We start from the raw sequence: 24,426 nt of genomic DNA on the forward strand, positions 1-24,426 counted from the left end.
CAATAGATCCTGTTAGATAGGGACACATCGAGAGGTGCACGGAACTCCTCTAACAGCTCTCTCTTTCTCTCTCTCTAGGCAGACAGGGGATGAGGTAGAAAAGGAGACAATTTAGGTATAAAGAGAGAGGATAGTGGCAAGAAGAGAGAGAGAGAGGTGAAGAGTGAGTGAGAATGGGGTGTAAGGGATGGAGAGGGAGAGAGAAAGACAGGGGAGATGGTGAGAGTGAGGAAGAGAGAGAGATTGAGAAAGAGAGAGTGAGAGAGAAAGAGAGAGCGAGAGAGAAAGTGAGAGAGATATACAGTAATCAACACTTAGACAAAAAGGTTCCAAAGGGGTTCTTCGGCTGTCCCCATAGCAATACTCATTTTGGTTTCAGGTAGAACCCTTTTTCTTTTCAGGGAGAAACATTCTGGGTTCCATGTAGAACCCTCTGTGGAAAGAGTTCTTGGAACCAAAAGTAGTTCCTTTTAGGTTCTAGATAGCACCTTTTTTTCTAAGAGTGAAGAGTGAAAGCCATGAAGTGCAGCAGTAGTCCCATCCCAGTTTCAGGGAGACAAATAGCACATAATGCTTATGACTGGACAAAGCTTCATCCCTCGCTGTGAACAGGCTTTAATATGACTGCTAATGGTACGGCTGGTTGGGTTGTGTATCGGAGGACGCATGACATTCAGCCTTCGTCTCTCCTGAGCCCGTGCGGGAGTTGTAGCAATGAGACAAGATAGTAGCTACTACAACAATTGGATACCACGAAATTGGGGAGAAAAAAGGGTAAAATTAAAATAAAATAAAAAAAAAATATATATATATATATATGACTGCTAATGAAGCTGTTGTGTAACACTCACTGTCAACTGCCTGGGATTACACACACACACACACACGCACACACACGCGCCGGAAGCATTCACGCATTCACACATACACACGCATGTAAGTACACATGCATGTAAGTGCACACATGGACACAGATACAGAGACACACATACACAAACACAGACACACACACAACCACACAAAGACAGAGGTAATCATACTCATGATTCTGAGCTCTCAAAATGGGCTTTCCTTAACATGTACAGTGTTACTTGACTGACCACTTGTTCCCCTTTAGTTGAATGCATTTCATCCAGAATGATCTCTTTAAAAATACAACACAAACCTGAAGTGGCTTTTCTGTTACACAAGGGTGAATTTTCCTTTGATAGCTGCCTTTCATACCAAACACACCTATTGAAGACTACCCTACTTCCTGGTGAATCCTCCGGATTTCCGGAGGATATCACCATGGAGATGGCGCTCTGCCATGCGTGCCAATAGATCCTGTTAGATAGGGACACATCGAGAGGTGCACGGAACTCCTCTAACAGCTCTCTCTTTCTCTCTCTCTAGGCAGACAGGGGATGAGGTAGAAAAGGAGACAATTTAGGTATAAAGAGAGAGGATAGTGGCAAGAAGAGAGAGAGAGAGGTGAAGAGTGAGTGAGAATGGGGTGTAAGGGATGGAGAGGGAGAGAGAAAGACAGGGGAGATGGTGAGAGTGAGGAAGAGAGAGAGATTGAGAAAGAGAGAGTGAGAGAGAAAGAGAGAGCGAGAGAGAAAGTGAGAGAGATATACAGTAATCAACACTTAGACAAAAAGGTTCCAAAGGGGTTCTTCGGCTGTCCCCATAGCAATACTCATTTTGGTTTCAGGTAGAACCCTTTTTCTTTTCAGGGAGAAACATTCTGGGTTCCATGTAGAACCCTCTGTGGAAAGAGTTCTTGGAACCAAAAGTAGTTCCTTTTAGGTTCTAGATAGCACCTTTTTTTCTAAGAGTGAAGAGTGAAAGCCATGAAGTGCAGCAGTAGTCCCATCCCAGTTTCAGGGAGACAAATAGCACATAATGCTTATGACTGGACAAAGCTTCATCCCTCGCTGTGAACAGGCTTTAATATGACTGCTAATGGTACGGCTGGTTGGGTTGTGTATCGGAGGACGCATGACATTCAGCCTTCGTCTCTCCTGAGCCCGTGCGGGAGTTGTAGCAATGAGACAAAATAGTAGCTACTACAACAATTGGATACCACGAAATTGGGGAGAAAAAAGGGTAAAATTAAAATAAAATAAAAAAAATATATATATATATATATATGACTGCTAATGAAGCTGTTGTGTAACACTCACTGTCAACTGCCTGGGATTACACACACACACACACACGCACACACACGCGCCGGAAGCATTCACGCATTCACACATACACACGCATGTAAGTACACATGCATGTAAGTGCACACATGGACACAGATACAGAGACACACATACACAAACACAGACACACACACAACCACACAAAGACAGAGGTAATCATACTCATGATTCTGAGCTCTCAAAATGGGCTTTCCTTAACATGTACAGTGTTACTTGACTGACCACTTGTTCCCCTTTAGTTGAATGCATTTCATCCAGAATGATCTCTTTAAAAATACAACACAAACCTGAAGTGGCTTTTCTGTTACACAAGGGTGAATTTTCCTTTGATAGCTGCCTTTCATACCAAACACACCTATTGAAGACTACCCTACTTCCTGGTGAAGAAAAGACAAAAGACAAACACTTTCTGTCCTCCTCTCCTGACGCCAGCAGTATTTCTTTATTTAAATGGCACTTAATATTTACCTGTGGAATGTTAATTGCAGGGTGCAGTCTGAAGGATGTAGTCATGGTAGCAGGGGTTAGATGGTTGAGATGTGGAAAGGACTTGCTGTGAGAAAGCTGAGTATTGTGGGATACTGATGTGTGTGTCACAGCAACCTCACAGCAAGAGTAGTAGGCTACACCAAGCAGTGGTTGTCAACCGGTGTGCTGTGTGCGGCACACTGGTGTGGCTTGAGGAACTCCTAGGTGTGCCGGGAGACTTCTCCTCATATTGATCATTTTTTGGAACACTAGCTTATAAACATGACCTGTGGAATGCAGATGGAATTTGGACTTATTAGCACCAGCGCCCCTCAGATAGTACATAGAATAGCTCTGTATCGTTGTTTCAAGGCCGGTGCACTCAGGCTGTTGTTACAGGCTGTTGTTGCATCATGAGCAAAGTCATTTGTATCATTTTACACTGAGCAAAAATATGTAGGCAACATGTAAACTGTTGGTCCCATGTTTCATGAGCTGAAATAAAACAGCCCAGAAATGTTCCATAAGCACACACAAATTTTGAGATAAAATGTGTTTACATCCCTGTTAGTGGGCATTTACCCGTAGCCAAGATAATCCATCCACCTGACAAGTGTGGCATAAAGAAGCTGATTAAACAGCATGATCATTACACAGGTGCACTTTGTGCTTGGGGACAGTAAAAGGCTGCTGCAGTTTTATAACACAACACAATGCCACAGATGTCTCTGCAGGAATGTCCACCAGAGCTGTTGCCAGAGAATGTAACGTTAATTTCTCCACCATAAGCCTTACCATAACGTTGTTTTAGAGACAGTACGTCCAACCCGGCTTCACAACCGCAGATGAAGTGTATGGCGTCATGTGGGCGAGTGGTTTGCTGATGTCAACTTTGTGAACAGAGTGCCCATGGTGGCAGTGGGGTTATGGTATGGGCAGGCATAAGCTACCGACAACGAACTAAATTGCATTTTATCGATGGCAATTTGAATGCGTAGAGATACTGTGATGAAATGCTGAGGCTCATTGTCGTGCCATTAATCCGCAGCCATCACCTCATGTTTCAGAATAATAATGTACAGCCCCATGTCACAAGGATCTGTACACAATTCCTGGGAGCTAAAAATGCCCCAGTTCTTCCATCTAGCAACCTTTCGGTTATTGGCCCAACGCTCTAACCACTAAGCTACCTGCCATCCTGACTAGTCTCCCATCCCCACAGAATGATACTGCCACCACCATGCTTCACCGTAGGGATGGTGCCAGGTTTCCTTCAGACGTGATGCTTGGCAATCAGGTCAAAGAGTTAAATCTTGGTTTCATCAGACCTGAGAATCATAGTTCTCATGGTCTGAAAGTCCTGAAACTCCAATTTGGCTGTCATGTGCCTTTTACTGAGGAGTGGCTTCCGTCTGGCCACTCTACCATAAAGGCCTGATTGGTGGAATGCTGCAGAGATGGTTGTCAGCTCTAGGAAGAGTCTTGGTGGTTCCAAACTTCTTCCCCTTAAGAATGATGGAGGCCACTGTGTTCTTTTTTTTTTGGTACCCTTCCCCAGACCTGTGTCTCGACACTACCCTGTCTCGGAACTCTAGGGACAATTCCTTCAACCTCATGGCTTATTTTTTGCTCTGACATGCACTGTCTGACATGCACTGTTTTTGCTCTGACATGCACTATGGATGATCAATAGAAACAGGATGCACCTGAGCTCAATTTCGAGTCTCATAGCAAAGGGTCTGAATACTTATGTAGATAAGATATTTTTCAGTTTTATATATATATATATATATATATATATATATATATATATATATATATATATATATATATATATATATATATATGTAAATGTGACCGTCTTTGTGGGGTATTGTGTGTAGATTGATGAGGAACATGTTTTGTTTAATCAATTTTAGAATAAGGCTGTAACGTAACACAATGTGTAAAATGTTGAGCGGTCTGAATACTTTCCGAATTAGTGGGATAAAGGACCTGCATTAGTGGGATAAAGGACCTGCATTAGTGGGATAAAGGACCTGCATTAGTGGGATAAAGAGGCATTTGGAGATCATGCATAAAGTTGTTTTCGGTAAATATTGTAATGACGTCTTTCAGTAACGGAGGATTTTAGGACCCACTGAAACATATTTGCAGTAGTAGTACAATGGAACATTATGTAACAATGGAAATACTAACTGGTGTAATTGACCCCTTTTTATTGGCCAGATGAAAACAATTTCTAGCGATTTTAAACGTTAATCCATTTGAGTGTTTCAATGCAATTAGCAGTATCACTGAGATTGTGAATTGTAAAGTGATTCGGGTGAAAATACATGAATAGCTGTCATGGAGTGACTGTTGCACATTAAGCACAGCTATACAGCCCCTCCATCTGGGTGATGCACTGCAAGGACTGCCTCATCGCTAAAAGCCATCCAGTCTGACAGACAGAGTGGTATGCAATGGAAGACGAGTAGAGGGAAGAGTGAATTTCAACAGCTAGACACCTTCACTCCTTCCCAACTTCCCTCCCTCTCACTCACGTATCCTCGCTGCCAGGCTGGCTGCTTGGCGGTACGTATCCTACTGGGACGAGCCCTTGATTTATTTGGAGGGGCTCTGGAATGGGCCAGGATGAGTGACATTTTAATGTGCTTTTGAGATGTTTGGTCACAAGCACTATTGATCACAGTACCCAGCGACCCCCCCCCCCCCCTCCCCCCACACACACACACACACACCTCCGCCCCCACCCTTGGGGAGAGGTGCAGGACCTACAGGAGCCTGCAGGGCTGACAGGCAGGGAATGAGTTTCCTTGTGGTCTTAGATTAATGAAATGAGGCCCTGGGTGTGGGTGCAGGGGTCAGGCTATTAAGTAATCCCTGGGCCTGCTGAGATTGAGGCTGTCTGCCAGTTGAGCCCGACGCTGGCTGAGTGATGGACACCCGCTCCTTTTGGTCTGTGTGTGTGTGTGTGTGTCTGTGTGTGTGTGTGTGTGTGTGTGTGTGTGTGTGTGTGTGTGTGTGTGTGTGTGTGTGTGTGTGTGTGTGTGTGCGTGTGCGTGTGTGCGCGCGAGAGAGAGAGAGAGAGGGAGAGGGAGATCATATATCATGCAGCTTTGCAATTCTGAAACAAATAAACACTGGTAAAAGGTCCACAGTTAGCATGTTGCAGTGAGTCAGAATACCCAGTTCTCCACCAATTTAAGAAATGAGACTCATGTATTAGCAGCACCCCCCCTAACCTTGAGTGGAGGAGGCTTCCGAGAGGTGCCACATCCGCTTGGAAACGTCCAAAACAGAACGCCTCCACCGACTATAATAACTGCTGATATAATTTCACTCCTCCGCTCCTTCAACCTAATGCTGTCTATTTGTTCACATTAGGGCCTATTCTGGGCTGAGTGAGTAGGGATAAACACTCTGGGCTGGTGTGAGGGGGAATCAGGAACATTTCACAGCTCAGTAGCCTCTAACTAAGCATACCTGAAGTATTTCTGACTCTGTTACCAACCAGCATGGAACACTGCTCTGCTTGGCACCCAAAACACGTTGTCGCACTGGTCTCATTGGGACTATGTCCGTGTGGTTTGTTTGATAGAGGGACTGGGTGCCACATGCGCAAATCAATGCACTCATACACAGACCTGTATCGCCCCCAGACTCCCCATGGTTGGATAAGGGAAATGGATTAGGCTCCTGTGATCAATATTCTGGGTGAATACACAGATGATCAGATGATCAGGTTAATATGTGTCCTCTGCTGTAAATGGGACCAGGAGAATACAGTAAATGCATCCCTCTGATTATGCTGTTTTCCCAATGACCATACTACAACAACATGTACAGTTGCATGTTTCGTTGCAGTCGCCACAACAGAGTCAGACAATGCCAGCTAAATAAACAATTTGTTTTCAGAGGGTAACCCAGGGATGTAATTATCTATTTGTTTTCAGAGGGTAACCCAGGGATGTAATTATCTATTTGTTTTCAGAGGGTAACCCAGGGATGTAATTATCTATTTGTTTTCAGAGGGTAACCCAGGGATGTAATTATCTATTTGTTTTCAGAGGGTAACCCAGGGATGTAATTATCTATTTGTTTTCAGAGGGTAACCCAGGGATGTAATTATCTACTTGTTTTCAGAGGGTAACCCAGGGATGTAATTATCTATTTGTTTTCAGAGGGTAACCCAGGGATGTAATTATCTACTTGTTTTCAGAGGGTAACCCAGGGATGTAATTATCTATTTGTTTTCAGAGGGTAACCCAGGGATGTAATTATCTATTTGTTTTCAGAGGGTAACCCAGGGATGTAATTATCTATTTGTTTTCAGAGTGTAACCCAGGGATGTAATTATCTATTTGTTTTCAGAGGGTAACCCAGGGATGTAATTATCTATTTGTTTTCAGAGGGTAACCCAGGGATGTAATTATCTACTTGTTTTCAGAGGGTAACCCAGGGATGTAATTATCTATTTGTTTTCAGAGGGTAACCCAGGGATGTAATTATCTATTTGTTTTCAGAGGGTAACCCAGGGATGTAATTATCTATTTGTTTTCAGAGGGTAACCCAGGGATGTAATTATCTATTTGTTTTCAGAGGGTAACCCAGGGATGTAATTATCTATTTGTTTTCAGAGGGTAACCCAGGGATGTAATTATCTATTTGTTTTCAGAGGGTAACCCAGGGATGTAATTATCTACTTGTTTTCAGAGGGTAACCCAGGGATGTAATTATCTATGTGTTTTCAGAGGGTAACCCAGGGATGTAATTATCTATTTGTTTTCAGAGGGTAACCCAGGGATGTAATTATCTATTTGTTTTCAGAGGGTAACCCAGGGATGTAATTATCTATTTGTTTTCAGAGGGTAACCCAGGGATGTAATTATCTATTTGTTTTCAGAGGGTAACCTAGGGATGTAATTATCTACTTGTTTTCAGAGGGTAACCCAGGGATGTAATTATCTATTTGTTTTCAGAGGGTAACCCAGGGATGTAATTATCTACTTGTTTTCAGAGGGTAACCCAGGGATGTAATTGTCTATTTGTTTTCAGAGGGTAACCCAGGGATGTAATTATCTATTTGTTTTCAGAGGGTAACCCAGGGATGTAATTATCTATTTGTTTTAATTTCATTGTTTTTATTTGTCTCAGAAATCTGAAATCTCTGCCTCCTATAATTATTAACCCAGCAAAGGATGGCAATTAGAATGTAATTACACAATAGTGAATGATTATGGGCATGATTAGAGCTCCGTTTCCTAAACTTTGATTTCACTTTCTCTATGGTGCCACAAACAAAAACGTTCACCAGAGCATTGGGTCTGTCCTAGATCTGTTCTGCAGCGACAAAGCAAGAGAACATTCAGCACCTTGTACCTTTGTGCTGCAGTTGTGTTTTATTGTGTTTTGTAGAATTCTCTCCAAATGTGTTTTAATCAGTGAATAGACTGCTGGGTAGTGTGCTGGCCCAGTGACACATTTAGAGACCAGAGCCAGTGTATTGTATTAGCTTAACCAGTCAGCCACTAAGCCTGGTGAGGTGGCTGGGGTTTTGGGTCTGCTGGCTAACAGTTAATGGTTCTGGTGTTATCTGTCCCCTGCAGTGTGTACGGCTGCCCTCTGGCCAAGAAGAGGAAAACAGTGGACAGACAGCCTCTGGAACCCCTGGAAGTGCTGGAGCCCATACTGGAACCCCTTGAACCAGCATCCAAGGGGACACCACTCATAACCCAGATGGACAACTCTACTATGGAGGAGAGCTACGAGACGGACGGAACGGAGGAGATGGATGATAGAGAGGAGGAGGTGGAGGAGGGAGTAGAGGATGGAGGAGATGAGGAAGAGGAGGAGGTAGAGGATGAGGAAGAGGAGAGATACTCGGATGACAATGAGGAACAGATGGAGCAGGAAGAAGGAGATGCGGAGAGAGGGGAGGGAGAGGGGGAGGAGGTAGATGTGGAACAAGAAGAGGAGGAGGAGGAGGAAGAGGGAGTAGAAGAGGAGGAAGAGGAAGAAGATGAGGAAGAGTATGAGGAGGAGTTTGATGAGCAGAGTCAAGGCAAAGGTGAGACTTAATTTACTTGCCTGTTACACCGAAAGATATTAGGATATAATATTCAAAAGAATGTAAATATTTGCATTGTGGAATGGTTAGCCTAGAATATATATATATATATATATATATATATATATATATATATATATATATATATATATATATATATATATATATATATATATGTATATATACTGTATATACAGTGCCAGTCAAAAGTTTTTATTTATTTTAACTTTTTTCTACGTTGTAGAATAATAGTGAAGACATCAAAACTATGAGATAACACATATGGAATCATGTGGTTACCAAAAAAGTGTTAAACATATCAATGTGGGAACTCCTTCAAGACAGCATTCCAGGTGAAGCTGGTTAGGAGAAGGCCAAGAGTGTGCAAAGCTGTCATCAAGGCAAAGGGTGGCTACGTTGAAGAATCTAAAATCTAAAATATATTTTGATTTGATTAACACTTTTTTGGTTTCTTCGTGATTCCATGTGTGTTATTTCATAGTTTTGACGTCTTCACTATTATTCTACAATGTAGAAAATAGTAAAAAATAAAGAAAACCCCTGGAATAAGTATGTGTCCAAACCTTTGACTGGTACAGTCATCAATGCAAATGGTGGATACTTTGATTTGATTAACACTTTTTTGGTAACTACATGATTCCATATGTGTTATTTTATAGTTTTGATGTCTTCACTATTATTCTACAATGTAGAAAATAGTAAAAATATTGAAAAATCTACATAGAATAACCCATAATGACAAAGCTAAAACAGGTTTTAAGGAATTTTTGCGATTATAAAATAATAAAAAGAAGCTAATATCACATCTGCATAAGTATTCAGACCCTTTACTTAGCACTTTGTTGAAGCAGCTTTGGTAGCGATTACAGCCTCGCGTCTTCTTGGGTTTGACGCTACAAGCTTGGCACACCTGTATTTGGGGAGTTTCTCCCATTCTTCTCTGCAGATCCTCTCAATCTTTGTCAGGTTGGATGGGGAGTGCTGCTGCACAGCTATTTTCAGATCTCTCCAGAGATGTTCGTTCAAGTCCGGCCTCTGGATGGGCCACTCAAGGACATTCAGAGACTTGTCCCGAAGCCACTCATGTGTTGTCTTGGCAGTGTGCTCAGGGTCGTTGTCCTGTTGGAAGGTGAACCCTCACCTCAGTCTGAGGTCCCGGGCACTCTGAAGCAGGTTTTCATCAAGGATCTCTCTGTACTTTGCTCCTTTCATCTTTGCCTCGATCCGGACTAGTATCCCAGTCCCTGCCGCTGAAAAACATCCCCACAGCATGATACTGCCACCACTCTACTTCACTATAGGGATGGTGCCAGGTTTCCTCCAGATGTGACGCATGGCATTCAAGCCAAATAGTTTAATATTGCTTTCATCAGACTGGAGAATCTTGTTTCTCATGGTCTGTGATTCTTTAGGTGCCTTTTGGCAAACTCCAAGCGTGCTGTCATGTTCCTTTTACTGAGTAGCGGCTTCCATCTGGCCACTCTACCATAAAGGTCTGATTGGTGGAGTGCTGCAGAGATGGTTGTCCTTCTTGGAGGTTCTCCCATCTCCACAGAGGGACACTAGAGCTCTGTCAGATTGACCATCGGGTTCTTGTTCACCTCCCTAACCAAGGTCCTTCTCCCCCGATGGCTCAGTTCTGCCAGGCGGCCAACTCTACGAAGAGTCTTGGTGATTCCAAACGTCTTCCATTTAATAATGATGGAGGCCACTGTGTTCTTGGGGATCTTCAATGCTGCAGAAAAGTTTTTCTACCCTTACCCAGGTCTGTGTCTCGACACAATCCTGTCTCGGATCTACAGTGCCTTGCGAAAGTATTCGGCCCCCTTGAACTTTGCGAACTTTTGCCACATTTCAGGCTTCAAACATAAAGGGTATAAAACTGTATTTTTTTGTGAAGAATCAACAACAAGTGGTGCACAATCATGAAGTGGAACGACATTTATTGGATATTTCAAACTTTTTTAACAAATCAAAAACTGAAAAATTGGGCGTGCAAAATTATTCAGCCCCTTTACTTTCAGTGCAGCAAACTCTCTCCAGAAGTTCAGTGAGGATCTCTGAATGATCCAATGTTGACCTAAATGACTAATGATGATAAATACAATCCACCTGTGTGTAATCAAGTCTCCGTATAAATGCACCTGCACTGTGATAGTCTCAGAGGTCCGTCAAAAGCGCAGAGAGCATCATGAAGAACAAGGAACACACCAGGCAGGTCCGAGATACTGTTGTGAAGAAGTTTAAAGCGGATTTGGATACAAAAAGATTTCCCAAGCTTTAAACATCCCAAGGAGCACTGTGCAAGCGATAATATTGAAATGAAAGGAGTATCAGACCACTGCAAATCTACCAAGACCTGGCCGTCCCTCTAAACTTTCAGCTCATACAAGGAGAAGACTGATCAGAGATGCAGCCAAGAGGCCCATGATCACTCTGGATGAACTGCAGAGATCTACAGCTGAGGTGGGAGACTCTGTCCATAGGACAACAATCAGTCGTATATTGCACAAATCTGGCCTTTATGGAAGAGTGGCAAGAAGAAAGACATTTCTTAAAGATATCCATAAAAAGTGTTGTTTAAAGTTTGCCACAAGCCACCTGGGAGACACACCAAACATGTGGAAGAAGGTGCTCTGGTCAGATGAAACCAAAATTGAACTTTTTGGCAACAATGCAAAACGTTATGTTTGGCGTAAAAGCAACACAGCTCATCACCTTGAACACACCATCCCCACTGTCAAACATGGTGGTGGCAACATCATGGTTTGGGCCTGCTTTTCTTCAGCAGCGACAGGGAAGATGGTTAAAATTGATGGGAAGATGGATGGAGCCAAATACAGGACCATTCTGGAAGAAAAAAAAGTTTGAAATATCCAATAAATGTCGTTCCACTTCATGATTGTGTCCCACTTGTTGTCGATTCTTCACAAAAAAATACAGTTTTATATCTTTATGTTTGAAGCCTGAAATGTGGCAAAAGGTCGCAAAGTTCAAGGGGGCCGAATACTTTCGCAAGGCACTGTACATGGACAAGTCCTTTGATCTCATGGCTTGGTTTTTGCTCTTACATGCACTGTCAACTGTGGAACCTTATATAGACAGTTGTGTGTCCAAATCATGTCCAATCAATTGAATTTACCACAGGTGGACTTCAATCAAGTTGTAGAAACATCTCAAGGATGATCAATGGAACACGATGCACCTAAGCGCAATTTCGAGGCTCGTAGAAAAAGGTCTGAATACTTATGTAGATAAGGTATTTCTGTTTTTTTTTGTAGAGATTTGCAAAAGTTAAAAAAAAAACTGTTTTGGCTTTGTCATCATGGGGTATTGTGTGCAAATTGCTGAAGATGTTTTTTGAATCCATTTTGGATTATGGCTATAACGTAACAAAATGTGGAAAAGTCATGACGTGGAATACTTTCCGAAGGCACTGTACATATGTGCAGTATAGTAAGGGAATGAAGGCAGTAAATGATACTTTTGCCAGCGTACTGGAAAATGAAATGTGATACAATTCTACATAACAACATGCAAACAAAATCCCCAGCCTGCATGTCCCAGAACATAGAACATAAAATGCAGTTCCTATTCCTTTGATCTTTGGTTGTTTCATCTGTTTGATTGGTTTATATATTTGTTTGAGCATTTGCTTTTCCTCCAACCTACTGTATAAGACGACTGTAGCTACCTGAAAAACACTTTTTGTGCTAGATCAAACCCGGTCACTAAGAATAGGGAGATAGTTTGGCAGCGAAGGCTCTTTTTTCAAGAGCGATTCAGCTCTGTCATTTTAGGTGTTTTGGGGTCTTTTGCCGTTACCTTCAGGGTTATCTCAGTCGGAGGTTAAGCAGTGCTGGCGTTGTCTCTCAGACACAGAACCTGTGAAAATGGCAGTTTGGCTGGATGAGAGCCCTCAGTCCTTCTTTCTACAAAACACTTAAATGCACTGAAACACTGACTCAGGACTCAAAATTATGAGGTGAAAGAAGCTATCATTGTTGAAATGACAGCATCCATAGAACTACTGCATAGGTGTCAGAGAGGGCATGTATTTGTGTGAGAAAAGTCAAAAGCAGCCCTTGCTTACCCACCACTTTTGCTTAATGGCATGCATAAGTTAGATACAAAACCTTCTGTTCAAAATGACCTGCAACAAACACATTGAGCACAGATCTCTCTATAGAGAGAAGACACAGTAGCCTGTGTCTGGTTTGGAGACAGTCTGGTATGTGACAGGTTCTCCCCCATGTGTGGTCTCTGCCTATTATGTGCCCTAACACCACATTTGACAGGTTTCTCTCCAACTCATTCTGCCTTTCACCCCCACACCTCAAATCCTTCCTGACAGAACCTTCACGTCCAATTAAGACTGGAGCTCTGAGAGAGCGAGAAAGAGAGAGAGAGAGAGACAGAGAGAGTGAGATAGAGAGAGACAGAGACAGAGAGAGCGAGAAAGAGAGAGAGACAGAGAGAAAGAGAGAGACAGAGAGAGACAGACAGAGAGAGCGAGAAAGAGAGCGAGCGAGAAAGAGTGCGAGCGAGAAAGAGAGAGAGAGAGAGACAGAGAGAGTGAGAGACAGAAAGAGAGCGAGAAAGAGAGAGAGAGAGAGACAGAGAGAGCGAGAAAGTGAGAGAGCGAGCGAGAAAGAGAGAGAGAGACAGAGAGTGAGAGACAGAGAGAGAGCGAGAAAGAGAGAGCGAGAAAGAGAGAGAGAGACAGAGAGAGAGAGACAGAGAGAGCAAGAAAGAGAGAGAGAGAGCGAGAAAGAGAGAGAGAGAGAGACAGAGAGAGCGAGACAGAGAGAGAGCGAGAAAAAGAGAGAGAGAGACAGAGAGAGATATAGACAGAGAGAGCGAGAAAAAGAGAGAGAGAGAAAGAGAGAGAGAGAGACAGAGAGAGAGATAGACAGAGAGAGCGAGAAAGAGAGTGAGATAGACAGAGAGTGAGATAGAGAGAGAGAGAGAGAGAGACAGAGAGAGCAAGAAAGAGAGAGAGAGAGAGGGAGAGAGATAAAGAGGGGGGGGGGGCTGTGTTAACCCTCTGTGGTACAGTATGTTGTGCTAGCTTCTTTCTAGTAGTGTAGTATCAGCCTCCCTCCTCTGTCTCTCTGTTGGGTATGTGAGAATCTCCCTAGACTGACATTAAATACAGAGACCACAGTCAATGAGATAGTCTTTGTTTCCATTCTTGACTCAAATAGCACAATTCAGTCAATTCCACTGGGTGTACTAGCTTTCTGCTCTGGCCTAAATAAATGTAGTGAATATTTGGGATTCTCTTTGTCGTTCTCAACTACAGTGCCATCTTTAGATAGGAGGATGAAATCACACCTTTATTCGTCTCCTTTTTTCTTCTTCTCAGAAATGTAGATAAGTCTCTCCACATGCATTAGGACACTATCATTTCCACCATACTCTTCAAGACATAAGTGGCAGCAGGCAGATTCCAATCTGATAACTGTAGTAGAGGTGGCATTGTTATGGCGGTTCTATGTTCCTCAATGGATATCTGCACACTGCTGCTGCATTGCTAATCCAAGCTTCATACGGAGCAGCGCAATCTCTCAGTTCCTCTTCCAATCTGTTTCGCTTCCCTTTCCCCTTTGTGTACCTTGATTGCTCTTCAAATTGCTTTCCTGAGCCATGTTTCAAAACTTCAAAAAATGTAACCTCTGGCAGCCATGGCAAGGGTAGGGTACTGTAAGAAAGCGTTCCCCTGTCAAAATATGTGCCTGGTCAGTCGTGACTGTTCTCTCTCCGTGGTCCAGAGCCCTCACCCCAAATGTTGTCTTGCTCTCAGTAGATTGTGTGTGTGTGTGTGTGTGTGTGTGTGTGTGTGTGTGTCAATGTGTTGTCTGGGTGTGAATTTAATGTTTGTGTACACCTATGTAAAGTATCTCAAGAATGCATAAATGTGTTTGTTTGTGCATGTAAGTTTTTCATGCTTCATGTTTCCCTCTACCTCATTGCAATGTTCCCGGTCACACACAAGTGTATTGGGACAGCAGATGCGTCTTTGAACCTGGTGATAATTAATACTTCATCACGGAAGATTACATCGCACTACTGTTTTGTCAGGTGATTTTCTCGCTCCCTCCAGAAATCAAAGTCACATGTATTACTTATTTGTTGGCCTCTTGGCTTTTTCTCTGCAGGAATGTAAGTGGCAAACGTGTGGCGGTTTGGGTGTGAGCGATGCGATGCGCTCTTGGCGGTTCAGGCCGGGAGGGAATGTGAGAAATGGTCCAGAGAGTGGCTGCTTCACATTACTGACAGGAGAGGTTCACCTAGCATTAAGCAGCCTGTCTTGCGTAATCAATTAGCCAATGGCCAACATTCTAAAGATCCTGTTGATTGGACAATAATGTACATTCTGGAATGAGGAGAATGTAGGGATTTGTTTATTCTATTAAGGTCATAGCACATTACATGAGGCAATCAATGTATAACATAAAGCATGATGATTACAGTTTGAATGTCCCAGTTTGCTCCCCTACAAAAATGTTGTCAAATGAAAAGTGTGTTGCTATATACCAGTTACTTTGCCATCAACTGGCAGACAGAGTGTTCTTGTTGTTGTGACACGAAGGATCCAGATTACTAGGATGCAGTGTACTGAATGTACATCCAAAACATCTCTATGGAAATTTCCAGACCACTTTATCCCACTTCCTGTGTTGATTCACAATTCCTTTACAGGCCACTGTTAAGATCCTGAAAGTACATTATTGAGGAACGCAAAGAGTTCCTTATCGAATTCAAGTGGACCAAGCCCAGAAATCTGATTTACCCGTTAAATAGAATGAGTGAAATGTGATTACAATCCATTTGTGCTTCTTTTTTCTGCGTACAGAGGATGATCAGTGTGTCGGCGGTGGCCATCCCAGATCCGGTCCGACGGGGGAGAAGGACGACAACAACAACGATGAATATGAGAACTATGATGAGCTGGTGGCCAAGTCTCTGCTCAACCTAGGGAAGATAGCAGAGGATGCCGCCTACCGTGCCATGACCGAGTCTGAGATGAACAGCAACTCCTCCAACAGCGCCGAGGAAGAGGAGGAGGAGGAGGAAGAGGAAGAGGAGGAGGAAGAAGAAGAGGAGGATGAAGAAGAAGAGGAAGAAGAGGAGGAGGGTGGGGAGGAAAGTCAAAGGAAGGGTGAGTTGACTCTGGATGTGGACAGTGATGTAGTGAGGGAGACAGTGGACTCTCTGAAGCTGCTGGCCCAGGGTCATGGGGCTGTGCTCTCTGACAACCTGGATGGAGGAGACTATGAGGAAGGGACGGAGGAGAACGGGGAAGGGAGTCGTAATGGAGGAGGTGGAGGCGGTAACGGTCAGGGTAAACCCTCTAACAGACTGGAGGAGAGTGATGAGGAGGTGTGTCTAAGCAGCCTGGAGTGTCTGAGAAACCAGTGCTTCGACCTGGCCCGCAAACTGAGTGAGACGCAACCGGCCGACCGCTTGGGCACAGGCCTCCCCCATCAGAGCTACCCTGGCGGTGGGGACACCCAGGGGCAGCACCCACATCTCAACCCCCACCCCCACTCCCTCCCCCACCAGCCTTGGTACGGGGATCTCCAGCAGAGCCAGGAGGAGAGGCGCACCCTGGAGAGGAACTACTCCGACATGGTCAACCTGATGAAGCTGGAGGAGCAGCTGAGCCCGCGCTCCAAGGCCTTCTCCAGTTGCGCTCAGGATGACCGCTACCACAACCACATCCACGACCGGGACGAGGACACGCGGTCGGGGACGTCAGACCACTCAGAGGAGGTGTTCGACATGACCAAGGGGAACCTGTCTCTGCTGGAGAAGGCCATCGCGCTAGAGTCTGAGAGGGCCAAGGCCATGAGGGACAAGATGGCTGCCGAGGCAGCGCGGAGGGACAGGGTGAGGTATCATCATCACCATGGAGGCCATCATGGGGAGCACCAATCACGGCACGGCTACGGAGAGGAGCGCAAGGCCCGACTCCATGATGGGATGAAGAAGCCCTACTACCATAAAGGTAAGTAAACCTGGCTAGAATGAGTTTGACTTATAAAGAGGATGCAGTGTGTTGTGTATGCTGCCACAACACCAGACATTCGCCTACGTCTTTCATGTATGTTTGTCAGGTAAACCCCAGTCAGTCCCTGGCTCTGCCTTCCCATATCCCCTCTCTGTCTGTGAGACATTGACACGTGTACTCCCTCTCTGGCCTCTAGGTCACCAGGTTGCTTGTTATGGCGCACACCTGTCACCATCGTTGCGTGCACCTGCGTGTCATCAGACTCACCTGGACTCCATCACTTCCCTGATTACCTTCCCTATATATATGTCACTCCCTTCGGTTCCTTTCCCAGGTGTCATTGTTTCTGTTTCAGTTTCCTGTCTGTGTGCTTTTAGTGTTTCTTGTTTTGTGTTGTGTTTATTTGATTAAAACACTCACTTGCTGAACTTGTTTCCCAACTCTCAGCGCATATCGCTACAGACATAGGGATGGCAGGCTGACGTGATCACTGGGAAACCTCACTATGACCCCAGGACAAGCTTTTGTAGCCAATTTGGAGACTAGCATCTCTGCAGCGTCCGCAGAAGCTTATGTTGTTAAAATAGGCTAGCATGGCAACATCACAGGGTAGGCTTGTCAAGCATAAGTAATGGCAATCTGCACGGCCCGTTAGGACTGCAAATCACATCCCTCCCTGTCTGCCATGCAGCCCTGGCTAAAGCTGCCTATTTTTAAAACCAGAGAGGGACTCTGGAAGTTACTAAATAGAAGCCTGCTAAAGCTGCCTCTGAAAGGAAACTCGGTACTGCATACAGTAGAATCTGTGGAAATTAGGTTTTCGGGTAAAGTTGTACTGTGTCCTGCGTCCCAGAGCCAAATCAATAAGAGAAGGTGGCTTTTTCACCCAGAATGGGTGACTCTTTGTGTTGTAGTTTGGTTATTATTGGGTGTTTAGTGGTGCAGGTGCACTTCCATCCTGTTTATTCAGACATGCTCTTCTAGGGTGGCTTATCTGCCCAGACACATTAGTAGATATATTATGCACTTAGTTCTGACTTGAAGATTACAAAGTGACATTTACAATGGTTGCTTCTCCAAGATCATTTGAAGAGTGATTCTTCTTACTGTATTCTGCCATCCTACAGAGATGGAACACTCCTATCAAGGGCCGTAACCTCACCCTCCAGTATGCTGTATCACATTAGTGGAAACCAAGACTGTTCTCGGGGCTGGTCTGTTGGTTTTGACTAGCAGAAGTTACTTTTCGTAGCAGGTTAGGAGAATTTATGCAGCAGGTTAGGAGAATTAACCTGGCAGGTTACGAGAATTAGGTTAAGGTTAGGAAAGGGATTAGGGTTGGCTAAAATGTTAAAATTGTCCCTGACAGGACTCGAACATATCTAGTTACAACCAGGCCTGCCCTGAGAACAGTCTTGGTTTCAGCTAATGCAATGCTGCCCTCCAGGCTGAGATAACGAGGGAAGTTAGAGACAAACAATTAAGATCCTCCTTCACAGCAGGCTCAAATGCCACACAAATGGTCATTTCACATGTACAATACAGCCTCTGTATCTGGCTAATTTTGGAATAACAGGAGTATGTGAAGGCCCTTGCATCACGATAACATCTTCTCCCTAGAGAGATAGCGGCAGACACCTCATTGACCAGGGTAACTGTCTGTGATTTAAAAGTGAAGCGGAGGTGGTGGCTTTGAGGGGAGAGCCCGACTGGCCGACCAGGGAAAAACACCAGGCGGGAAAATGGAAATTGAACAGTATCCGAATGAATGATAACGAACAACAGGCCCACTGACTGCACATTCATTATCCAGAGATGGTATGGTAATTGGGGCCATTTTCTATGCAAAGCACGGCCTGTCTCCAGCCACAATCGATACCCTCTGCTTGCTAATATGCATTCCACTTGGATGCCTCCCTCCCTCCCGTCCTCCATTCTCCACTGTCCACCATGAGGCAGACAGCCAGAGCCCCATGGTGTGTGTTTGTGTGCTCGAGAGAGTCTGTGTTCCTCTTATTGGAAACTTTTTCAAGCAAGCATACATTTTAGTTTCAGAGTCAGACTGCATCAGTGATACAGAGAAAAACATTTTCCATGCCATTATGTACTGTAATTTTACAGTTCTTTCTCTGAAACTCAGTAAGGTAAACGTGGAGTCAGACACGACACAGTGTACCAACCCCATGTGTCCTAATATGATACCGTCAGAGGAAGGCCTAAATGTACAGGAAGGTAATGAGGGGCGTGTTCTGATCTATGGATTAACAGGGACTTGTTATGTATGAGTGGGTGCATATGTATCTCTCTCTCTCTCTTTCCCTTTCTTTTTTTCCCTCTCTCTCTGTCTTTCTCCATCGGTGTCTCTCCCCCCCTCTCTGTCTCTTTATCCCTCTCTTTCCCTCTCTTTCCCTCTCTCTTTCTCTCTCTCTCCCCAATGCTTTCTCTTTCACTACCTCTCTGTGTCTGGGTTTATTTTGGTTCTTCTGTAAGTGGTGGAGGTGAAAGTTCCAGGTTACAGCAGCCTATCAAACTTTAATTAGCAGACTCTCTCTGTGGTCCTGCCTTTTAAAAGCACCTCTCTCTATCTGTCTTCTCTCTCTCCCTGTCGCTCTCACTCATTTACTACTACTATGTGGAACCTGTTAAAGGAAAAGCATCCCGTCTCTCTTTTGCTCCGATCCTTTTCTTTTACCCTCTCTCCCTCACCTCTTACCAAATGTTTGCTGCCACAAATGGGCTTAGAAGAATGCTCTTATTTGTGTGTGTTATCTGTGTCGGGCAAGCAATGTGTTAGCCAAAATGAACAAGACATCCTTAAATTCTGATAATAATTTAATGGAAAAGAAGCTGCAGATAATAGCTACTGAATATCCCAGCATCAAAGAACAATCTATGACCTTGTTCCCGTGTTGAAGACATTTGAACGGAGGCTGTTGCACCTGATGCCGGCTGGCATGGGCTTGTATCACTGCTTTTGGACGGTAACACTATCTGATCGGGTTTGGAGAAATGGAGAGGGTGAGGTTGGGCAAGGGAAAGACAATCCCCTCCGGCGTGTGTGTGTGTGTGTGTGTGTGTGTGTGTGTGTGTGTGTGTGTGTGTGTGTGTGTGTGTGTGTGTGTGTTTGTGTGTGTGTGTGTGTGTGTGTGTGTGTGTGTGTGTGTGTGTGTGTGTGTGTGTGTGTGTGTGTGTGTGTGTGTGTGTGTGTGTGTGTGTTCGTGTCTTATTATTGCCAATAATGACTAGTGCAAAATAATTGGTGGAAAAAGTCAGACTTACCTTGTCTGGAGAATGACACCAGCTGCTCTTCTCTCCTACAGCTGTGGCTTTATTTAACAAGACTTTAAAAATACCCTGGCAAATGGTGTGAAAAATGTTACGATGGCCATGATGTAGCGCACCTTATGTTATTTGTGTTCCTACAATGTCCCATGTGTCTCAGGTGTGTGATACCGCTTCTAGCCACAACAATTATTCAACTGACTTTGATTGCTGTGGCTACAAGCATTTTCACATTCACACACTGTTCACAATGACTTTCATCTTGTGAAAGTGTTTGTATGTGCTGCTTTCAATGAAGCAAGCTAATTTCTCTTTCTTCTTCTCTTTCTCTCCCACTCTCTCTCCCACTCTCTCTTCCTCTGCCCCGTGTTTCTGTGTTCAGATTTATCGCGCAGTGACAAGAAGGAGAGCCGGTGCCCGACGCCAGGCTGTGATGGCACGGGTCATGTGACGGGGTTGTACCCTCACCATCGGAGCCTGTCTGGCTGTCCGCACAAAGACAGGGTACCACCTGAAAGTAAGCACTGCACATACACAATTCACTGTACCACTCATCTCAGTAACCAGGGAATGGATAAATTCCACTTCAATTCAGTCTATTTAGGTGACGAACCAAAAGTACAATTCAATTCCTTCATTTTGTGAGTTGAAATTGAATTTACCCCAAACCTACTGTTTGCAAAGCCTGTGGCTCTCAGTTTTCCGTCAGGTTTGTTTAATGTATTGTACTTAAGCAAGGTCTGCATGTTTCTTTGTTTTGTCTGAATGCTGTGTGTGTGTTATGGCTGCTCTGTGTTTGCTAGTCAGGTTGGGAGTGCACTGGGGTCATGGAGCATGGGGTCATGGGTTTGCCCCGTCTACTGTCTAATGATGGGGGGCAGCACTTGAAACAATCAGATTGTTATTTTTACTTAAGCTATTTTTCTTGCATTTTCTCCCTGAATTCATATCATGTTTACCTGCACAAAGTAAGATCCCACTGGGCACATACGGAAATTCAACGTCTATTCAACATCATTTCAATGAAATGATGTGGAAACAATGTTGATTCAACCAGTGTGTCTTGAGACTGAGAATGCATATCAATCTCAACCGCACAATAAGTCCCAATAATGTATTTGTATTCTTTGCTCAATTAAATTCAGGTGAATAAAATAGAATAATTACAGCTTTGTGAGGATGATGAACTGCAGCAGCGATAAACATTAGCCCCTCTCCGTCTGAAGTTCTCATCCCGGCTGGTCCCATTCACCAACCTTCTCAATAAAACCTCTTTAACACGTCATTAACCCGGAGTCAGAAGGTAAAGTTATGATCTGCCATGACCCAGACTGCTAATAAAAATACAATTGTTTGTGTTAGAAATGAGTTAACATAAGACTTGGCCTTATAGAGTACCCAGACAACAGATGTGGCTTTTTTTTGCTTCGAGTACTACACTACCGTTCAAAAGTTTGGGGTCCCTTAGAAATGTCACATTTTTTTGTCCATTGAAATAACATCAAATTGATCATAAATACAGTGCAGAAATTGTTAATGTTTTAAATGACTATTGTAGCTGGAAATGGCTGATTTTTTAGGTAATATCTACGTAGGCGTACAGCGGCCCATTATCAGCAACCATCACTCCTGTGTTCCAATGGCACGTTGGGTTAGCTAATCCAAGTTATCATTTTAAAAGGTTAATTGATCATTAGAAAACCCTTTTGCAATTACGTTAGCACAGCTGAAAACTGTTGTTCTGATTAAAGAAGCAAAAAAACTGTCCTTTTTTAGACTAGTTGCGTATCTGGAGTATCAGCATCTGTGGGTTCGATTACAGGCTCAAAATGGCCAGAAACAAATAACTTTCTTTTGATGCTCGTCAGTCTATTCTTGTTCGGAGAAATGAAGGCTATTCCATGCGAGAAATTGACAAGAAACTGAAGATCTCGTACAACGCTGTGTACTACTCCCTTCACAGAACAGCGCAAACGGGCTCTAACCAGAATGGAAATAGGAGTGGGAATTTCATTTCTTGGTACACAACTGAGCAAGAGGACAAGTACATTAGAGTGTCTAGTTTGAGAAACAGACGCCTCACAAGTCCTCAATTGGCAGCTAATTGGAGTGCTGCAGAGATGGTTGTCCTTCTGGAAGGTTCTCGCATCTCCACAGAGGTACTCTAGAGCTCTGTCAGAGTGACCATCGGGTTCTTGGCCCACCTATCTGACCAAGGCCCTTCTCCCTCGATTGCTCAGTTTGCCCGGGCCACCAGCTCTAGGAAGAGTCTTGGTGGTTCCAAACTTCTTCCATTTAAGAATGATGGAGGCCACTGTGTTCTTGGGGACCTTCAATGCTGCAAAAATATTTTGGTACCCTTCGTCAGATCTGTGCCTCGACACAACACTGTCTCTGAGCTCTATGGACAATTCCTTCGACCTCATGGTGTAACGGCCGTTGGTGGAAGGAGAAGAGGACCAAGGTGCAGCGTGGTAAGCATTCATAATGCGTTTCATAAATACGAACACTTGAACAAAAACAACAAACGAACAGTTCTGCAAGGTGCAATACACAAAAGAGAAAACAACGACCCACAAAACCCATGTGGGCAAGAGCTACCTAAGTATGGTTGTCAATCAGAGACAACGACAGACAGCTGTCCCTGATTGAGAACCATACCCAGCCAAAAACAAAGAAATACAAAAACATAGAAAAGGGAACTTAGAATGCCCACCCTAGTCACACCCTGGCCTAACCAAAATAGAGAATAAAAAGCCTCTATGACACATGGCTTGGTTTTTGCTCTGATGTGCACTGTCAACTGTGGGACCTTACATAAACAGGTGTGTTTCTTTCCAAATCATGTCCAATCAATAGAATTTACTACAGGTGGACTCAAATCAAACTGTAGAATCATCTCAAGGGATGTCAATAAAAATAAAAAAAAATGCACACTGACACTAAGACAGGCATACACACAAATAGACACACAGTACATACACACAGACATACACACACAGTCATAAAAACACTGACTTTCTGAGAATGTGCGTAGTCATGCACACTAACATACACACACACACACACTTGCAAATCAAAGTTTTTGCTTTGTCATTATGGGGTATTGTGTGTAGATTGATGAGGAAATTGTTTCATTTAATCCATTTTAAAATAAGGCTGTAACATAACAAAATGTGGAAAAAGTCAGGGGGTCTGAATAGTACGGCACTGTATACTATTTATTCAACTGCACGACCAAGACATTATTCCACTGTATATTTGTAAATAAAATAAAATTGTACTCGTCACATGCTTCGTATACAGCAGGTGTGGACTAACATTGAAATGCTTACGTACTGTCATGCCTGACATAGTACATTCCTAATCTATACTGTAATTGGGTACATAAAGTATCGGTTTGTTAGTGTGCATACTATCCCCTTCAATTACTTGTTAATTGACTTTTGTTGTTATTGATGTTGATTATTGTACTAAAATGTAGCTAGCGTGCAGTCATTTCACTTCACCTTTTATATCCACTGTAAACTATGTATTTGACAAATACAATTTTATTGAGTTGAACATGTTGTTAAAAGGTGACCTGGTACAGGTTGTGTGAGGTATCGATAGGACTCTTCTTTAAAAGCATTATCTGCCATGGTGCAGACAGACACCAGGTTTCTCCCTGTCTGTGGTCAGTACACTCTCAGCACACACGCACACACACACACACACACACACACACACACACACACACACACACACACACACACACACACACACACACACACACACACACACACACACACACCTCAGCAGTGAGGGGGCAGAGGGAGGGAGGTGTTTCTGTCACACAGTGCCTGCAGGGATGAGTCAGAGCCATTAACACATTTACTGTACTGAGTGGACAATACATTATTAATGCCATGTCTTCATTTCATTTTTTTTTAGCATTCACACAGTGCACAAGACATTTCCCAGGGAAATGTAGGATATTAAAATGAAGTGATGTTGCAAATGAATGATTCCTTTTCCGTGTTTGCTCATTGAACCGTCTCTTTGTTGAATATCAAATATTTAATCCCCTCATTACAGCTTTTTTTTTTGTTCCTGAAAATTGTGTGCTGTACCTACGAAGTAGAGTGCAAAATGTAGCATACACTCAAGAATCACCGCTTTTCCCCCTGAAATTGTTCACATTCAAATCCAAAAGTTTCTAGTCATTATAACAGTCTCTTTGTCATGGTCAGGCAGAGTAGTGATATAATCTAATATAATGTGTTGGCACATGGTGTGTTGAGGTGGAGGGCATGTCCCAATTACTTCTTCTGTGCACTAATTAGTATGTCAGAGAGTGACGATGACGAGGGTCAGAGTGGAAGGGGTGA

The 24,426-nt window shown here is 43.7% G+C and overlaps 1 protein-coding gene across 13 annotated transcripts in view; it reads left to right on the forward strand.

Annotated features, from left to right (window-relative positions):
* The window catches only part of LOC110498066 (myelin transcription factor 1-like protein), a 171,778-nt gene that overhangs the window by 105,111 nt on the left and 42,241 nt on the right, over positions 1 to 24,426 (forward strand). For all 13 annotated transcript variants that reach the window (XM_036954999.1, XM_036955001.1, XM_036954998.1 and 10 more), the window contains 3 exons: positions 8,276 to 8,736; positions 15,617 to 16,771; positions 20,439 to 20,573. In XM_036954999.1, the coding sequence (XP_036810894.1) occupies positions 8,276 to 8,736; positions 15,617 to 16,771; positions 20,439 to 20,573 (1,751 nt within the window). The remainder of the gene's footprint in view (positions 1 to 8,275; positions 8,737 to 15,616; positions 16,772 to 20,438; positions 20,574 to 24,426) is intronic.

Source organism: Oncorhynchus mykiss, chromosome 19 (assembly GCF_013265735.2).
Source record: "Oncorhynchus mykiss isolate Arlee chromosome 19, USDA_OmykA_1.1, whole genome shotgun sequence".
Taxonomy (NCBI): domain Eukaryota; kingdom Metazoa; phylum Chordata; class Actinopteri; order Salmoniformes; family Salmonidae; genus Oncorhynchus; species Oncorhynchus mykiss.